Source organism: Equus przewalskii, chromosome 10 (assembly GCF_037783145.1).
Source record: "Equus przewalskii isolate Varuska chromosome 10, EquPr2, whole genome shotgun sequence".
Lineage (NCBI taxonomy): Eukaryota > Metazoa > Chordata > Mammalia > Perissodactyla > Equidae > Equus > Equus przewalskii.
Genome location: NC_091840.1, coordinates 42,601,098 through 42,619,669, shown reverse-complemented (window position 1 = coordinate 42,619,669; position 18,572 = coordinate 42,601,098). Strand labels below are relative to the sequence as shown.

The window sequence follows — 18,572 nt, the reverse complement described above, 5'->3', positions numbered from 1 at the left end:
GGACCCCTTACCCAGGAGACCTTGCCACGGCAGAGGTGGGTGTGGGGTCCACCCGCCTGAGTCTGGCCTCCTCGGGCTCAGTATTAAACATAGGCAGGGGCCTGGGGATTGAAATTTAGGTCAGAGCTTGCCCCAAGAATCCACAGGGATCGAGATGTCAGGACCCTCCCTGCCTTATATTCAACTAACATTCCCACCACCAAAAAAAAAAATCACAATAAACAAAAAAATGCCTCCACCAGGGCTCTAACAAGCAAGTAAGCCCTGAAGGATGGGGTAAGGCTGTGCTTTTTTCTCCCTAGCCCACCCAGCAGACAGATGACCAGCTTCATGGGGATGGCTGTGAAGGGTAGATCCTAGGCTTAGCAAGGTCCATAAAAGAGTATGTGAGAAGGGGCCTACCAGGGAGAGGGGCCAGTGACCCTTGCTCCTAGGAGTCCAGCAGGGAAAGGGTTAAGAGGCAGGGCCTTCTAGAACCCGGGAAGGTGCCACACCCATAGGAGGGGCCAGTAGATTAAAAGGCAAGCAGCTTGAGTGGAGAGGCAGGGACAGGGCCTCCCTATATCCAAAGGCCTCCCCAGTCTGCAGTTCTAGCTCCAAGTAAGTGCCTCTTTTCTGGCTGTCTGTCTGTCTGCTTGTTGGCTAACCACAGGGAACCTTGTCTCATTATGCGATCTCTGGCTTGTTTAACTCTGACGCTGGGTCCCTAAGGAGATCTCAACAGAGCCCAGTTCTGCAGGATTCTTCAGGCCAGTCTCCTTGCCTGACTCACCTGGGCTGCCCTTGACCACAGAATCAAGGAGATGCGGGCCCAGGAGCTGTGGAGCAGGGAGTGGGGAGCTCTGTGTGTTCAGCGTGGCCTGTCCTGCTCCGCCCCCAGCCCCTGGCTCTCACTGCCACAGTGCTCTCCAAGCCATGCTCCCTGAGCCCCCTGCAGGTCCCTGGCTGGGATATCATCATATACTGTAAGTTTGCGATGAGACACTACAGTATAGATGATGTACTAGTCCGGGTACCCCCAGCTCTGGAGCCTGATGAGGAGGGCAGGGGATGCTGCAAGCCCACCGGGCTCACTGCTCAGCCTATCACAGCCGGCCGACTGCCAGGGCACTTGGGAATGTCGAGGAAACCGTTACCATTACTGTGTTTAGTAATGGTAACGGTTCTCTTGCTGTACCCAGAAAACGTGCCACGAAGAGAGCTCAGGACCCTGGAGTACTGGAAGGGAGGAAGACTCCAGTTCAGACATTGGGGTGGGGGTAAGGGAATGGGTAAGTTTTCTCTTTCCTGTTCTAAAGAAATAAAGATGAGAACCAGAACGCTTGTCTTTTAACTTTATTAGCATCCGAGACAGAGGAGAGGGATGGGGTGGGAGGGATTAAGGACTTGGGGAGCAGGTGGGGGGCACTGTCTCACTTGGGACACATGGGTCTTTACACGGCTTCAAGGTGGAGGCACTGAGGGGAAAGGAAAAAGATCTCCTCTTTGCTAACAACGGGCAACTCAGGGAGAAACTCTGGGCTCAATGCCAGTTGGAAACAGTGTGGCACTGCTCCCACCAAAGAACCTAAGACCTAAGTAGCTGGGGCCCCAGGCAGAGGAACCACCTGGGAACCGAGCTAAGGTAGGTTCCTTCCTCCAACAGGAGACACGGCAGGGCTGGAGCTGTGCAGACTCCACAAGGCCAGACCAGCCACCAGTCAATTAGTGTCCATGCCCCTTACCAGTCCCTGCAGGCCCCCAGCAGGGGCAGTTCTGGTTGGTGGCTCCTGCCAGTAGCTTGGACTGGCATGCCTTGGGAGGGGCAGCAGAGGGTGGTCACTGGAGGAGTTTCACAGAGAGGCGGAGCTGGACGTCGCAGAGGAAGATGTTCATGAGGTCACGGCCCACCTCCTGCGCAATTTGGGAGATCAGGTGCCCCTTCGGACCAATCAGGATCCTCTAAGGGTGGAGTAAAAAGAGGGACTTGAGCCTGATCTCAGGGACCCCCAGCTGTGCGGGAAGAACCTCTGCCTAACAGAGACTTGGTCCCTCCTCCAAGCCTAGCCCTGCTTACCACATGAGATTCTTTGGGCACCAGAAGCTTCTGTACAATCACCAGCTCCCCACTTGGCCCTTCTTCCCATACCACCGTCTTCTGCACAGGGAGACACCACGATTAGTCAGGCAGCCCCACACCTTTCTCTCTCCAGGACCCAGCTGTCCTGCTCTGGGTGTACACCTGGTGGAGAGCCCCCAGGTCCCCTCTCTGTGCCTGCACCTGCTGCACATTGTAGGGCACCTCCTGGGGCAGGTGCTCTAGGAGCTTCTCTCGGATCATGTTGGTGCAGATCTCTTCAGGCGTCTGGCTGGTGAGGACTCCACTGTGGAACTCCCAGGGCCCTGGCCGGGCCTGTGCCAGCAGGTATTGCTGTGGGCACAGAGGGAGTAGGTGGGCAGCTCAGTCCCAACCAGGAGTTTCCTACTCACTCTCACTTCCAGGAGGCACTCTGAGGCTTGTCTTCCCATGATGGAAACCAAGGGCCAGGCTATAGCCAAAGCTAACTGACCTTTAGCGTCTTCACATCCTCCTGGCTTAGGGCTGACAACATGAAGATCTCCTGGAAGTGGGGCCAGCCAGTCCTCTGAGGGCGTCCCACAGACTGTGTGTTTGGGCCCTTAGCTGCTGGGCTGGGGCAGTGAGTGCCCAACTGTGAGCTGAAGGCCTGCCTCATCTTGAGCTTCTTGCCGTTGACCACACCGTCAGTGAGGGCTGCTGTGAGCTCCAGGAGAACTGACTTCTGCTTCAGGCAATCTACCTGGGCATGCGGGATGGGCAGAGGGTGTGCAGTCAGTGAGGTGGGCACCTTGGAGGAAAGTAGCCCATTCCCCAGGTAGGTGGTACTCACCTTGTTCATAACAAGGATGCTGGGGACTTGGGAGAACTGGGTCAAGCACTGGAGCACCTGGGGGCTGAGCTGGTTGCGGGTCCACTTGTCCGAGACATCCACAAGAACCACAACTGGAAGTTGGCATGGCATATCCATGAAAAGGATATGACCACTCTTTCCCCCATTCCCCCAAAACTTTCACGGTATGGGCTCTGGCTAATCCCCTCCTCCCAAACTACCAGGAATGAGAGGTCACGACCATGTAAATTGAGCTTCAGATTCCCATTATGAGCCTAACCCAAATCAGCAGATTCCATGCTCTTCCATGGATCTTCCAACAAAGAAAGCTCCAGATGGTGCCTGAGGGACAGACATACATAGGTCAGGAAGGGTCCTATGACTGATGCACTCCTGATGAGGGATGGGGTGTGGTAAGGGAGTTTTCCAGCCCCTATGATGGAATCTTCCCACCCCCTCTTCAACACCTATCCCCCTACAACCTCCAATAGTTAACACAGCTATTACCTTTTCTGTTTAATGGGGCTGATGAGACCAGGTGTGTCAAGTAGAATCTAAAATCAGGAGAGAGAGATGCCCAGACCCCAAGGCCCCAGGAGGAAAGATTATGACTGGGAAGTAAGAGAAAGGCCACCCTTGATGTCAGGGGTGTGACTTCTCCCTTCTTGGCCAAGCTGACTTTATTATTTATTTTTTTTCCTTCTCCTCAAAGCCCCCCAGTACACAGTTGTATACTCTAGTTGTGAGTGCCTCTGGTTGTGCTATGTGGGACATGGCCTCAGTATGGCCTGACGAGTGGTGCCATGTCCATGCCCAGGATCTGAACCTGCAAAACCCTGGGCCACGAAAGCGGAACACGCGAACTTAACCACTTGGCCTTGAAGCCAGCCTCCCAAGCTGACTTTAGATTTTTGCCCTCCAGTTTTAATTCCAGAGGGGATCCAGGAGGAAGATGGTGACTATGAATATATGGAAGATTAGGAAGCTGTAAAAAAAATGAGATCTTTTTGACTAGAGGCCAGAGGGGGAAGGTAAAGAGAGAATTGCACTAGGCCTAAAGAAAGAGAATACTCCCCTTCCCGCAGTGGGGTAAGTCTAAACATTTTTTTTCAGGTCTAACAATAAGGGAGAACCTCTTAGCTTCACCCTCTGTCCTGTTTGCTGGACTACCTTTGCAGGTACCCACCACCTGGGCCTCTTTCTCTGTGATGACCCCCAGAGCTCGGCAGCGAGTGGTGTGCACCTTCTTGGAGACAGGGAACACCTGCCGGAAACAAAAAAGTCCCAAGTGAGGTCCCAGGTCCCTCTAGGAAAATGAATGAAGGCACAGTAAGAAGTGAAAGATGAAAAGGGTGTTGGGGGGTCAAGAATGCAGCATACTTTTCGGCCCAGCAGCTGGTTGGAGAGTGTTGACTTCCCTGCATTCGGGGCACCCAGGAGAACCACTCGTAGGACTCGGGGGTTCTCAGGCATGTCGGGATGATGGACCAAGAGGAGATCCTGCTCATCTGTGTGTGGGGGCGGGAGGAGAGTGAGAGAGAGTGCAATCTGGATCCTGTCAGGTACTCAATCCTATCCACCAACAAAGGGAGTAGGGATACAAGACTAGTGCACCAGGTTGAAGCTGAGACCTGGCTTGGAGACTTACTTTGTCCATTAATTTGTTTATATGATTTTATCAAGTCCTCTAACCTATCCAAGCCCTTTATTTTTCTCATATGTAAAATGAAGATGCCATTACTGTACTTACTTATAACCTTGTTTTGACAATAAGCAATTGCGTAAAACCACTCAGCACAATGCCTGCCACTTAACACTCAATTACTGTGTGAAACTGTACTATGTCGTTGTGCCTGGTAAATGTACGTACATGTGTGAAAGTACAGCTAGACCAGATAGTCAGAAATCCCGCCAGCTCTGATTATCTCACCCTACTAAGGGTGTTATGAAGGCTCTGTAAGCCTTCTCACTCTGTTTTAGCTCCTTATGACACTGTTGTAATTACCAGTTTATGCGTGCAGCCTCCCTACCAGACTTTATGCTACGTGAAGCACAGACGGTGCTACTCCCCAAGTGTAACTCAGCGTCTTGACAAGTAGATGGAGCACTTATTGGATCGAGTTTGCTTCCCATGTGGAGACAGCTACAACTCTTCCTTGCCTGTGGCCCTTCAATCTTGCGCTCTTTGTGAGTGTCTCTGGTCGTGACTAGATCGGTTCCCTCTGGCTCACAAACTCTTAGAACCTGGTATCTCTCTCCTGTGAGATCCTTCACTGCTCGCCTGTCTCTCGGGGCCTCGAGATAGTTTTTTATAATACAGGGCCAAAGATGCTATCCCCAGAAACTGAGAGGTTTCTCCTAAATGAGACTTTCAGTGCTAAAACCGTGACAGTCCCGGACAAATCTATCTAGGCTCTTTACCTTTGTGCACGGGCACGGCGGGAACGCCAGGAGTCAAGGAACTGTCGGGCTGACAGAGTCCCAGGAAACGGTCCAGGGCTGAGCTCTGGCCATAACGCCTAGATGCCGAGGCCAGGAGGGGACCAGGGGAAGCGGCGCCCGCGACACAGGACACGCACTTCCGCTGAAAGCCCAAGGACAAGGTGAGCCGGGTCGCCCACTCCCTTCCGGCGACAGGGCCCAGCTGCCAGACCCCTAATACCGCTTGAAAGAGCGCGGCCCCACGCCGGCCGGGGGCAGCCATTACAGCCGCAAGGCACTCTGGGAACTGACCAGAAACGCACCTACAATTGGATAGAGCGGCGGAAAGGCGAGCGAGCAGGAGAGAGCTCGATTGGCCCAAACAGAGAGCGGAGATAGAAGGGATGTTGGAAGCCGGATGGGGAAGGAACTACTCTAAAGACTGGCTGAGGCTAAGGAAGGGGGAAAATGTGTATTTAGAGTTTGTGTGAGCATGACGATCGTTTTGAACTCCTATACACATCGTGTGTTCTTCTCCTGCCAGAATTTTGTAAAAGGCCCTTCTAGCCCTGCTTCGTGAAAGACTACATCTCCCACGAGGCCAAGCGTCAGAAAGCGTTCTCTTAGCGCCTGACGTCACCCAGCTGGAGAAACCCGCCTAGCGGAGTAATGGTCTTGGCCTTGGGGGTGGGCACTGTTCTGGCGGTCCCCCTAAGGGTCATTTTGGCACGCTCCAGCCTCAGCCTTGGAGGATCTTCTGCCAATCCCAGTTTGTTTTTTTGTTTTTGGTTTTTTCTTGAGGAAGCTTAGCCCTGAGCTAACTGCTGCCAATCCTCCTCTTTTTTTTTTTTTTTTTGCTAAGGAAGACTGGCCCTGAGCTAACATCCATGCCCGTCTTCCTCTACTTAATATGTGGGACATCTACCACAGCATGGCTTGCCAAGCGGTGCCATGTCCGCACCCGGGATCTGAACCAGTGAACCTGGGGCCACCCAAGTGTGCGCACTTAACCGGCTGCACCACCGGCTGGCCCCAATCCCGCTTTGGCTTGGCCTCACGGCAGCGGCCATGAGTCAGTATTCCTGATGAGCAGCAGACCCGGATTTCCCTCCTGTAAACCTCGGCTGCTATCTCCTCTTTGAGGCCATTCCTTTCGGGAGAAAAACCAGAGGGTCTGCAAAGGGAGAGGAAGCTGCTTAGTTACCTAGGATCTCCCAGACTACCTTAGCGGCCTGAGGAACTTGATTTGCCTTGGCCGATTTGTGGCCTTAAGCACTCTTCATCCTTTGAAGCCTCTCAGTCAAACTCTTGACATTGAGAGGTAAACTTGCGGGTTGGAGGAAATAGGGATTCATTAAACATATACTATGTACAGGCCCTGCCTGGATGCTGGGATACATCAATGAACAAAACGGACAAAATTCTCCATCGCTTGCATCATGGGGGCGGTGTGTGTGTGTGTGTGTGTGTGTGTGTGTGACAGTATTAGTGACCTGGGGGCCATGTGTGTGACATATATTGCTGACGCGAAAGGAACAGTTTCAGTAGAACAGTCTAGGTGAAAGCCTACATGGAGGGGGTTTAAGAGAGAATGAGAGGAGAGAAATTGAGGATAGCCAGAATATCTATATATACAACTCTTCCAGGGGAGCAGAGCAAACGGGAGTGGTAACGGAACACGAGGAGAGAAAAGTGAAGTGAAGAGAGGGTTTTCTTTCCTTTTTTAAAATGGGAGATTTTTGTTTGTTCATGGCAAGGATCCAGTAGAGAGGAAAAAATTGATGATATAGGACAGAGAGGGAAGAATTGTTGGAAGATAGTGAGAACCAAACGGCCAGGCTGTTACTGTAGGAATGGAGGCTGTGTCCGGAGAAGCTCTGAGTGACACAGGATTGACAGAGCCTGGGCAGCCAAATGCACCAATGGTTTGCACATGGCACCAGGCTCCAGCCTTCAGGCTGCCTGCTCTGTTAGTGGAAGGAACAGCCTTTTTGGAACATGATATTCTGCATGTTCTTTGGGCACCCATATGCCCAAAGAACAAGATGCCACTAAATACATGACAACCAGCAAGCAGAAAAATATGAATCTTCTTTGATAGACAGTTAGGTGAAATGCCATTTCAACTGTAATTGAGGTGAAGGGAAATTTCGGGTTAAACAGTGTTTGAAGAACTTAATTACGTAAATGCAAAATCACCCGAGGAACACATATTAAGTACTACAGTGCTGGCAGCAGAAAATGTGAAAGAATCCCAGGCATGACACAAAGATTAGGGGAAATGAGTCAAAGTGGCTTATTAATTCTCTTCTTTCCCAGAGATTTTCTTTTAAAGGATATTGTGGGGGAATTTTGTGTTTTGTGAGATTAGCAGAGGCTAATCAAATTAAACAGATGCCTGGGGTCTTGTCTCAGCCTGCCATTTATTAGCTGTTTGAGTTTGGACAAGTTATTTAAACCCTCCAAGTGTCAGTTTCTTCATCTGTAAAATAAAGAAAATGATAATACACATATCTAACTAATGTCATGTACTTACTTGGAACCAAGACTTGAAACAATGTAGGCTCTTAAATGTTCCTTTCTTTCTTTCTTTCTTTTTTTTTAAAGATTGGCACCTGGGCTAACAACTGTTGTCAATCTGGTTTTTTTTTTCTGCTTTATCTCCCCAACCCCCACCCACTACCCTGTACACAGTTGTATATCTTAGTTGCAGGTCCTTCTAGTTGTGGGATGTGGGACGCCGCCTCAACATGGCCTGACGAGCGGTGCCACGTCCACGCCCAGGATCCGAACCCTGGGCCGCCGCAGCAGAGTGTGTGAACTTAACCACCTGGCCACAGAGCCAGCCCCTTAAATGTTCCTTTCTTAAGGTTTATTGTTTTACTCCTTCAGGAACCTTGTTCTATGAATTATCCTTTCTTCTTTATATAAACAGTTTCTCTCTGTGCTGTGTTTCTCCCATCAGCATTTATTTTTAAAAAATGCTAACCTCTTCTATGTGAAAAGCGGAAAACCTTCCCTGACTCCAAGTCTTTTTCCAACTAGATGTCATTTTACCTTTCTCACTAAAATGGTGCAGTGGAGGCAGTGGAGAGAAGCAGATGGATTCCAGAGATTTAAGGGGATAGAATTGGGAGGAGATGGTGCTTTAAACCCTTGGATGGCCCCCTATTACAACTAGATTAATCCAAAGTCCTTGCATGCATTGAGCCTTGCTTATTTCTACTCCCAAGGCTTCAGCCACATCGACTTTCTTTCCATCTCTTGAATAGAGCAAGCTCACTTCTACCACAGGGCCTTTATACCTGCTACTCCTGCCTCCTATGTTCCAGATTTGGCTTCTGCTCCTCATTCAAGTTTCAGCTTAAATGTCACTTCCTCAGAGAGGCTTTTCCTCACAGCATTTATCACTGCCTGCAATGATCCTGTTGCAGTGCCTGGAATGCTATAAGAGGCTCCTCAGGGGCCTTCAGGGTCTTTGATCTTACCGACCTCCTCATGGCCCCAATCTGACCTAGTCATTCCCTTGCTTCACTGCTCTCAGAATAAAGTGCAAACTAATTAACATGTCTCTGGCTTACTTCAGCAGACCCATCTCATCACTCTCTTTCAGTTCAATTGAATTTTTTTAGTCCCTCAATTGCCTGGTATTCTCTTTCACTTCCAGGCCGTCACATAGACCATTCCTTCTACGACTGGTTAAATTCTCTCTTAGGACCCTTTTTCCTCCTATGACAACACTGTTTATAATATAGTGACTGAGCACACAGATTATTGAGCCAGACATCCTGGGTTTGATTCTCAGCTCCATTATGTACCGCGTGACCCAGAGCAAGTAACTTCTCTGTACCTCAGTTTCCTCATCTTTATTTTTTTATTTTTTATTTTTTTTAAAGATTTTATTTTTTCCTTTTTCTCCCCAAAGCCCCCCGGTACATAGTTGTGTATTCTTCGCTGTGGGTTCTTCTAGTTGTGGCATGTGGGACGCTGCCTCAGCGTGGTCTGATGAGCAGTGCCATGTCCGCGCCCAGGATTCGAACCAACGAAACACTGGGCCGCCTGCAGCAGAGCGCGCGAACTTAACCACTCGGCCACAGGGCCAGCCCCTGTTTCCTCATCTTTAAAATAGGCATAATGATAGTACCCTCATAGGGTTGTTATGATTAAAATAACCGATATGTGTAAAGTGCTTAGAACAGTGCTTGGCACATCGTAAATGCCGTATGTTTGCTGTTATTATTGTATGTCCTCTACTGGACTGTAAGTTCCATGAGGACAAGGAATTTATATATCTATTGTTCTCCTGCACCTAGAAGAGCGTCTGGCACATAGTGGGTACTCAATAGATTGAGCGAATAAATTACATCTTTCTCTGGATTGGCTCTCCCTTTGTGGTGTCAACATGGTTGCAGCAGTTCCAGATATTACATCTTCTCACATCCAGTTTTGTGGGAAAGAGCAACAGACTTTCCCAGAAGGAAAATTCTCCTTGTACATTTTTGGCCCTGACTCAGTTACGTGCCCATCCCTGAAACAAATCTTTGTGATTTAGGGAATGTTATGTGCTGATTGACTTGGGTCTGGGTTATTTGCTCATCCACATGGTCTAAAAATGGAGTAGGGGTGGTTCTCTGAATGATTGTCATTGAATATAGTGAATGAATGCTTGGCAGGAAAAAACAAATCCAGTATCCTGCCCTTGGTAAGAAATGGCTTAGGGAAATGGCTCAGGAGATCCTTGTGGTTCAAATATCATCATATAGATAAATGGTCATCATATAGATTCCAGCAGGCCTTCCTGGGGGCTGCATGTGGCGGTGGGGTTGGGAAAGCACAGTTCCCGGAAGCTTTAGTGTCAGCTATGGCCTTCTTTTTAGTCATCCATTCATCAGAACATAGCGTCAATATTAATTTTCTCTCCTTTCTGGCTTTGCAAGTCCTTTGTGGTGCCAAATGTGCTCTCATTCCAAAGGGTAATACTTTTGTAAGTAATGACAACTCTTCTAAGCCCGGAGCTAGCCTTTGGGATTGATCCAGGGCCCCACCCACAGGATGTCCTGTTTACTGCCCACCACCCTCCTCAGTCAGCTGTTGCATTTGACTCTGCGTGTGTCAAGATAGAACTGCCTAGGTGGGAGGCAGTTCATACATGAGGCCCGCACCTTTTGTAGATTTGTTTTTCTAGGGATGAGATTATGCCAATTTATCCACTTTCTCCACAGCTATGTACATAAAAGTCACAAGCATCTGAGGAGAAAAACCCCTCAGGGTCCTAGGTGCTCTAGGGAGTAACCCTCAGGTTCTCAGTGACCTGAGAATTCCATTATATGCATTTGTGTATATCTTTCTGCATCCTTTTACAGAAGAATTAGTAATACTAGTGACAGGCAAGCTCTACTGTCTCCAGCACCTCTGTGACACTTCGTTTTCAGCATTCTCAATCTTTAAGGTCTATTCTTGCTTCTTTCCAAAATGAGGAAAACTTCCCTTAATCTTAGATTAGGAGTCCAAACACTTATACCAGATGCCAGAATTAGGAGTAGCTTGTGCTTTCCCTAGAAGTAGAGAGAACTTTAACACCCTTCTGGAGGTGGGATGGAAGAGTCATAGTGCTAAGGAGGGAGTTTAGTCCTATATTTCCTCTTCCGTCTCACTGCAGTGCATTGCCCACAGCTTTCAAGTTTGTGTTGTTGAATTCCCAGGACTCACTTGAGTCTAGTTTCTTCTTGGGCAATGCCAAGGCAGCTTAGTGGTCTAGGGGCTGACAGTTGGGTCTCCTTGGGCTAAAGTACTGGTTTTCATTTCCTGGTTTGTAAAAGGGTCAGGCTCCACAGTCAGAGCTGGAAAGTAGGGGACAATTAGCCTGCAAGTGCCTCGATAGCCTATATGAGATGCCTAGAACATTTTCGTCCAATAAACAGTATGCACTTTGGGCCGGCCTGGTGGCGCAGCGGTTAAGTGTACACATTCCGCTTTGGCGGCCCGGGGTTTGCTGGTTTAGATCCCGGGTGTGGACAGGGCACCGCTTGGCAAGCCACGCTGTCGCAGGCGTCCCACATGTAAGGTAGAGGAAGATGGGCATGGATGTTAGTGCAGGGCCTGTCTTCCTCAGCAAAAACAGGAGGATTGGCAGCAGATGTTAGCTCAGGGCTAATCTTCATCAAAAAAAAAAAAAAAAAAAAAACCCCACAAAAAACACAAGAAAACAGTATGTGCTTGATAAAGGGACTGAACATAGCAGTGTCCCAATGCGTTCTAGGTGCAGTCACCTCCTGGACAAGGTTCCCTGAGCAACTCTGGCCAGTACTGTATTCTGGGATGTCAAAGTCGCCTCTTACACAATTACCTCCAATGCATTCTAGATGTGACTGTCTTCTTGAAAGAAATCTAAACTTATTATCAGTGGTCACCTCAAAGCACCTGAATTTAGGCCTTTAAGTGCAAGTGGGATCCAGAACCCTGGAAGTGCCCTTAAGTCTATGGCTCCTTATGGGCACCGCGGTCCAAGGGTTTAATAACCTAGGCAAGATATTCCGGAGTCCTCAAACGCTGGGGCAGCCGCCAAAGCCTCTAAGCCTAACAAGTCCTTGAGGCCTGCGGCCATGTCTACCTGAGACACAGGTATCCAAGGCATCAGGCACTGAAGAAGACGCCCCCAGCGCGGGCTGCGCAGGCGCGGGCGGCCCGAGAGGGCCCCGGCACTCCGAACTGCGCAGGCGCAGGAGCGGCTCCCGGCGAGTCCCGACGGCGGCGGCGGCGACTGAGGAGCCGGGGCGTGGAGCAGCGGTGGCAGCGGCGGGCGGCTACCGAGCAGCCATGAGGGCCGGGCCCAGTCACCGACAGTGAGTGGTGGCGGAAGGGAAGTGGGCGACGGGAGGGAAGGGGAGTGACTTGGTGGAAGGATACCCCGACTTAGCGGGTGGGCTCTGCCAGTTGGAGGCGAAGGGGCGTGGGGGAGGGACAGTTCGAGGTGATGATGAGCGAATTTGCGGCACGGGTGGTCAGATCGCTGGCCCCAGGGCTGGACAGCGTGGCGGAGGGAAGGGGGTGCACTCTGCAGAGAGAAGGAGTCCGCGGCAGTGTCCCGCGCTCTCCCATTTGTCATCGTCCCTTCCCCCAGGAGCTTTCGGTCGCCTCTCCCTTTCCGCTTCTTTCAGAGAATGGTCGTGGGGGGAGGGTGGTGGAGGATGAAAACCCTGCTGGAGCTGAAGAAGCCACCTCTGATCCAGGCAGGGAAGTGCCGGTCGCCCGGAGTAATAGGCTGCTCTGGGTAAAGGATGGGAGTCGACAGCCCTCTGTTTAAAGCTGGGAGGGGTCTTGGGAAAAGGGCTGGGGGCTTAGAGTACGACAGGTTCGAACCCACGTCCATTACTGATAAAGCTGGTAGATAACTTGGGGCAGGTCCCACTTAACCTTTCTGAACCTGTGGAAGATGTAGTACTTCCAAGGGCTATTGCAAGCATCATGTGTGTGATTGAGATTGTTTATGAAAATGTAAATTGTAAACACTGTGCCGATGTTACTGTGTCACCAACAATATTACTGGATTTTAGACCTAACCATTATTATTGGAATGACTGACGTCTTTGTCAAGACGAAGCATATTGTTTGTAAAACCTCGATTGGCACATATGTGCTTTCGCACAGGCACAGCAGATCATGTGTAGAAATCCCAGTTTGTTCTGTAATGTGACAACTTAACCGTCAGACTTGTGTAGGAAAAAATACCATACTCTTAGGCATTTTTACAAATGGTATGTAGTTCCTTTCCCAAGAGGAAGGAAATAGAGAATGGAGGGCCAGTATGTTAAATGCTTTCTGAATGCAGCTCAGTCAGGTTCCTTCCCTTGTAACACAGTTGGGACTAATGAGCTTTTTATTATGAGTTGAGAAAACTAGTTTGAGACAAGCTGGGAGGGCTGCCCAGTGAGGGATGTGCTAATACAATTTGTTATTTTTAAATTGTAAAAAAGTTTTCCTTTGCCAAGGAGTCTCTGGTTGCCCCACGGCTCTGTCTATTTTGGAGGTCAGATAAGCATATAGCAGCTTTTCAGCTCCACTTTTTGTTATCCTGCCTGTGGAACCTCCAGGGTGGAATGTCCCTCAGAGAAAGCTGTGCAAGAGCCCAAGAGGTGGCTGATTCTTTTCTGAGAGGCTGAAGGAGCACTCCTGAGGCTTTGTTGTTGTTTAAGGTAGACAAAGCAAAGGACAGAGTTAAACTGTGTGCTTCCAGAGAGAGAAGATGGCTTTCTAGCAACAGCTTTTGAAGGAGAGGTGAACTCCTTTCTAAAGAACAGAAAGAGATGGATCCTTCAGTTTTGCTGGCTCTGAGGACTGAGAGCTTGAAATGTAGAGGCCTTTTGGAAATTAGTTAACTTGTCTTTCATCTAAGGAAGGTAGGGAGTGGCTGTGCTAGATTCTTTTTTTAAAGATTTTTTAATTTTTCCAATTTCTCCCCAAAGCCCCGCGGTACATAGTTGTGTATTTTTAGTTGTGGGTCCTTTTAGTTGTGGTGTGTGGGATACCACCCCAGCATGGCTTGATGATCAGTGCCATGTCCGTGCCCAGGATCCGAACTGGCGAAACCCTGGGCCCCCGAAGCTGAGCGCGCGAACTTAACCACTCAGCCACAGGGCTGGCCCCAGTACTAGATTCTTGAAGATTCACAGATAAGGAGAATGAATTATTTTATGGGAATGGGGCAAATGAGCCCTGCTTGTCTTTAACTTCTCTATCTGGTAAAATGTGTTTTACCTCTCTTTCCTGGAAATGCACAATGATATATCGTTTTTAACTTTTTGCTCTAGTTCCTTGGCTCTCCTAATAAATTCTCTGTCCATAGCACAGATTATCCTTTTTTAGAGGTTAGCTTAAAAAAGAAAATATTTGTTACTGTTATTATGGGTCACCTTTGACTACCACATGGAAGAGGAAGTAGAAGTATAAAATGTTTGAGCTGGCCTAGCCAGCTTGTTTTATTGTTAATAATTGGACATTTATTTTTAATTTTGATAATGCATTTTTCCCTCTATTGGAAATTTCCATCATTTCAGGCAAGTCCATAAATGCCATCCATGTTATGTTAAAATGATAGAGATTTGTTCAGCTGTGATGACAATTTCCTGTCCTTTTCTCCTTCTATTCTTTTTTCTATTTGTGGTTACTTTTATGTATTACCAAATGAGGAGTCTTCCTCTGGGGGAGAGAGAGGGATGGTCAGTTGTGTGCCTTGGTTGCCTGTTGTGTGAGCAGTCTGTTTAATGTGGGGATGTAAGGATTCTGAATCCCTGGTATAGCAAGGGCTAAAATAAAAGGAATGAGGTTTACTAGCTCTTTTTTTTTTTGAGGAAGATTAGCCCTGAGCTAACTGCTGCCAATCCTCCTCTTTTTGCTGAGGAAGACTGGCCCTGAGCTAACATTCGTGCCCATCTTCCTCTACTTTATATATGGGATGCCTGCCACAGCGTGGCTTGACAAGCGGTCCCATGTCCGAACCCAGAATCCGAACCAGTGAACCCCTGACTGCCGAAGCGGGAACGTGCGCTCTTAACCGCTGTACTACCCGGCCGGCCCCTGCTAGCTCATTTTTATTCTGATAAAATGAACCATTTTTCTTTAAAAAGCATCTCATGCCTCGGGGAAAACTTTTTAAAACAGTCTATTTAAAAATTATGGTGTTTTTACCTCACTCTCTCTTTTACTGAGAATATTTGCTTATAAACAGAATCTTTGTTTCTTAAGAGCCCTTCTGATCTTGCCACCCATTCCTTAACTGAAGTTTCTTTTGTGATATTTTTACAGTTAGTTAATAATAGAGCACACAGATTTGTTTGTTTTTTGTCATTTGTTTTGGTTCTTTATAGAGTTCTAACAACTTCAAAGGAGGACTGTATGAGAAGATATTAAAAAGGAAAAGTAGAAAGGAGAGTGGATTTAGCTTAGTGAATTTATAGGTTGGTCCTGATGTTTGGAGGGGAAAGGTTCAAGATGGGACTTAGGGTTCAGGGTTTAGCACAGTAGTTGGCCTAGAGTAGGTGCTCTTTAAATCTTTGCTGAATGGAAAAATGATAAACAGTATGAATCGTAATCAGCAAACATGGGTTCAAATTTCTGCAACTTTGTGTGTCTTTGAACAACTTACCTATGTGTCTTTATCTCAATTTCCTCATCTATAAAATGAAGATAATAATTGTACTTACTTCATGGGATTTGTTTTGAGGGTTAAATGTGTTAATACATGTAAAGTGTTTAGTATACTACCTGATTAAATAAATGCTGATTATTATTAGTGTTTGTTGGATACACACTGTCCTTGTGCCCAAATCTTTGCTGGTCAAAGATGATAAGATGATTATGACATAGCCCCTGCCCTCTGGGAGTTTACAGTCTAATGGAGAAAACAGAAGTATACAAAGTAATTATAATAGAATGTCATACCTTATTCCGTCAGATCTGTGGTGCCAATGATTGTAAGGCTCACAGTTATTTTATGTACCACTAAGAAAGAAGAAATGCTGCCCATGAGACTGCATGCCATCAGTTGTAAGATATATCCTGTTTTCAGAGAAATTTGGGGGCAAAAAGTGTGTCTTAGAATTGAAGTACAGTAAGTGCTATATTAGAGGGAGGTGCAACTTGTTATGAGAGTTGATGGAAGGCTGGGTGCAGGTATTGTCAGTAAAGGTCTCCTGCATTGAACTTGCATGACAGGCCCTCACAGATGAAAAAGGAAGATAGGGCGTTCCAGGCAGACAGTGAAGTCTGAAAACTGGAAGGGAGAGGGCATTATTGATGTGTACCACCGTATCAGGACAAGCAGGAGGAGGAAATGAGCTAAGACTTTGGCAGAGTAGCAGTGTATAATGCAGCAGAGCAGGACAGGAAGCTTGGAACATTTTCAGAAGAGACATAAGCCTAATTCTTGGGTTTAAACTCCTAAAATATTATAGCACCTCTAAAAAGATGATTCTAATATAATAAATTGGAAAGTGAATGAGTGTGAGAAGCAAAGTGGCCAGGGGGGCGGCTGAAGCTTTATAGCTGAGCAGAGGGGACATAAGTGTGAAGTCACTATATTCTTGGTGAGAGGTGAATGCTTTCTCAGCAGAGGAGTGTTTAATATCTATTTCTGTCTTTTCATTGCCTATCAAGGTCTTGGTTATGTCCCTTTCAGAGTTTTGTAACTTAGGGTGAAAAGGAATGCAACTTGACAGAAAAAATGCTAAGTTTTCTTTATTAAAGATGCACTTAATACAAGGAGGGTAATAAGTTATCAGATTTGATAGCTCAGTTATAAAATGGTGGTTTGGTGCAGCACTGGATTGTACTGTTTCATGAGGAAATTTAGGTCATTTAAGGAGTGATTTAAAAGACTTAGTTACTAATTTTCTAGTAACTAACCCTGAAGCTAGTAGGGAATAATATGAAAAACAAGAAATAACATAAGCTTAAATTTGTGTAGTGTCTTTTCTTTTCACCGTTAAGCCAAAACCAGGCTTGAATCTCTTAAGCTTTTTGGACTGTGTGGTCTCATTGAAAGGTGTTGTAGGGGCTGGCCCGGTGGCACAGCAGTTAAATGTGCATGTTCCACTTTGGCGGCCTGGGCTTTGCTGGTTCGGATCCCAGGTGCCAACATGGCACTGCTTGGCAGGCCATGCTGTGGTAGGCATCCCACATATAAAATAGAGGAAGATGGGCACGGATGTTAGCTCAGGGCCAATCTTCCTCAGCAAAAAAAAGAGGAGGATTGGCGGCAGATGTTAGCTCAGGGCTAATTTTCCTCAAAAAAAAAAGAAAGAGAGGTGTTGTAGTTGATTTGTTCAGCAGATATTTAAGTGCCTGTTGTGTCTTAGGCATTATGCTAGGCACTGGGAATAAAATATGAATGACATAACACTTGTTTTTAAAGAGGTCACATTTTAATTAGAGACCGACACAAAAGTAATTATGAATCAGTACAGTAAGAGATCTGCACTAAGTGCTGTGGGAGCATTGGTTTTACTGGCAGGGGGAGGGGGCGCCGGGAGGGTGGGGAAGGTTGGAGAAGGCTTCCTGGAGGAAGAGTCAGTTGGGCCTTGAAGGATAAATACAATTTGGCTGCTTCAGCAAAAAAAGATTGGAGAGGTTAGTGTTTCAGGTGCAGAGAACCGCTTGTACAAGGGTACAGAGGTATAAGAGTAGGGGCCTGTGGGCCATGGTTTAATATGGCTAGATCATGGAGTATGAGGAAAGAATGGAAGGAAGAGAGGTGAAAGATGCGTTGGAGCCCAATTGTGGATGGCCTTGTTGAAGGGTCTGAATTTTATTTCTTAGGTGCTAGGGAGTCATCGGAGAGTTTTAAACCAGGTAAGGAACACTTTCGGATCACTATTTAAGAAAAATAACACTGGAACCAGCCAGGTGGCACAGTGGTTAAGTTCGCTCGTTCCACTTTGGCCACCCAGGGTTCGCAGGTTCCGGTCCCAGATGCGGACATGGCACCGCTTGGCAAGCCATGCTGTGGCAGGCATCCTACATATAAAGTAGAGGAAGATGGGCACAGATGTTAGCTCAGGGCCAGTCTTCTTCAGCAAAAAGAGGAGGATTGGTGGTGGGTGTTAGCTCAGGGCTAATGCTCCTCAAAAAAAAAGAAAGAAAGAAAGAAAAGTAACACTGTTGACAGTGTGGAAGTTAGATTTTAAAAGTTGAAATTGGCTGCAGAGACTAGTTGGTTATGAGACTGGTGTGATGATCACTTGAGAGATATTGAAGATCTCAGTTACAGTGGTAATGGTGAAACTGTAGACAAATTAAAGAGCTTTTTAGGAGACTGACTAGAAGGATTTTACTGACTTTCTGTTGTGAGTATGTAAGGGAGGAGTTGTCGAAGATGGATGTGAAATTGCTAGTTTGGGCCACCAAGTGGACAGTGATGTCGTTAACCAAGGTAGGGAATACAGGAGTAGGAGGATGTTACGTTTCAGGGAAAATGCATTTGATTTTGGTCTATTAGATTTGAGGTGTCTGGGAAATCTGGGAGCAAATGTCCAGTAGGCTTCTGGATATTTGGGTCTTGAGTTCAGTAGAACAGTTTAGAATGAAGATGCAGATCTAGCAGTCATTAGGGTGTAAGTAATAGTTAAAGCCAGTGTGATGACCCTGTGAATCTAAGCTCTAGTTGCTTTATACGTTCGTTCACATCATCAGGAGGGGTTGGCTTTATGGGAATGTGGCACTAAGTACCTTCTCTATAGTAGTTCATACAGTGCTAATCTTTTTCCTTGT

General features: G+C 47.4%; 2 protein-coding genes and 1 long non-coding RNA gene across 8 annotated transcripts in view; 2 read left to right on the top strand and 1 right to left on the bottom strand.

The window, feature by feature from the left end:
* The first annotated feature begins 549 nt into the window (after positions 1-549).
* LOC139074107 (uncharacterized) lies at positions 550-1,319 on the top strand. The gene is made up of 2 exons (XR_011523549.1): positions 550-600; positions 1,182-1,319. It is a non-coding gene; the product is annotated as an uncharacterized lncRNA (long non-coding RNA).
* A 1-nt stretch (position 1,320) lies between these two features.
* ERAL1 (Era like 12S mitochondrial rRNA chaperone 1) lies at positions 1,321-5,639 on the bottom strand. The gene is made up of 10 exons (XM_008527792.2): positions 5,310-5,639; positions 4,269-4,396; positions 4,075-4,152; positions 3,396-3,442; positions 3,169-3,230; positions 2,889-3,001; positions 2,550-2,798; positions 2,261-2,410; positions 2,057-2,137; positions 1,321-1,941 (listed from the first exon to the last, which is right to left on the bottom strand). Exons 1-10 carry the CDS (start codon positions 5,590-5,592, stop codon positions 1,819-1,821), a joined length of 1,314 nt encoding a protein of 437 aa, XP_008526014.2. The 5' UTR covers positions 5,593-5,639; the 3' UTR covers positions 1,321-1,818.
* Positions 5,640-11,770: 6,131 nt separating this feature from the next.
* The window catches only part of FAM222B (family with sequence similarity 222 member B), a 68,083-nt gene continuing 61,281 nt past the window's right edge, over positions 11,771-18,572 (top strand). For 2 of the 6 annotated variants that reach the window (XM_070562707.1, XM_008527790.2), the window contains exon 1: positions 12,004-12,151. The gene's annotated coding sequence lies outside the window, so the exon portion shown is untranslated. Of the gene's footprint in view, positions 12,152-18,572 lie in introns of all 6 variants that reach the window. The other 4 variants (XM_008527788.2, XM_008527791.2, XM_070562705.1 and 1 more) reach the window with 4 other exon arrangements.

Coding starts and splice junctions, on each gene's coding strand:
- ERAL1 (XM_008527792.2), bottom strand. CDS start 5,592: ATGGCTGCCCCCGGCCGGCGTGGGGCCGCGCTCTTTCAAGCGGTATTA. Junction 3,443..4,074: donor CAGAGAAAGAGGCCCAGGTG/GTGGGTACCTGC, acceptor TCCTGATTTTAG/ATTCTACTTGACACACCTGG. Junction 2,411..2,549: donor AGGATGTGAAGACGCTAAAG/GTCAGTTAGCTT, acceptor CTGTGCCCACAG/CAATACCTGCTGGCACAGGC.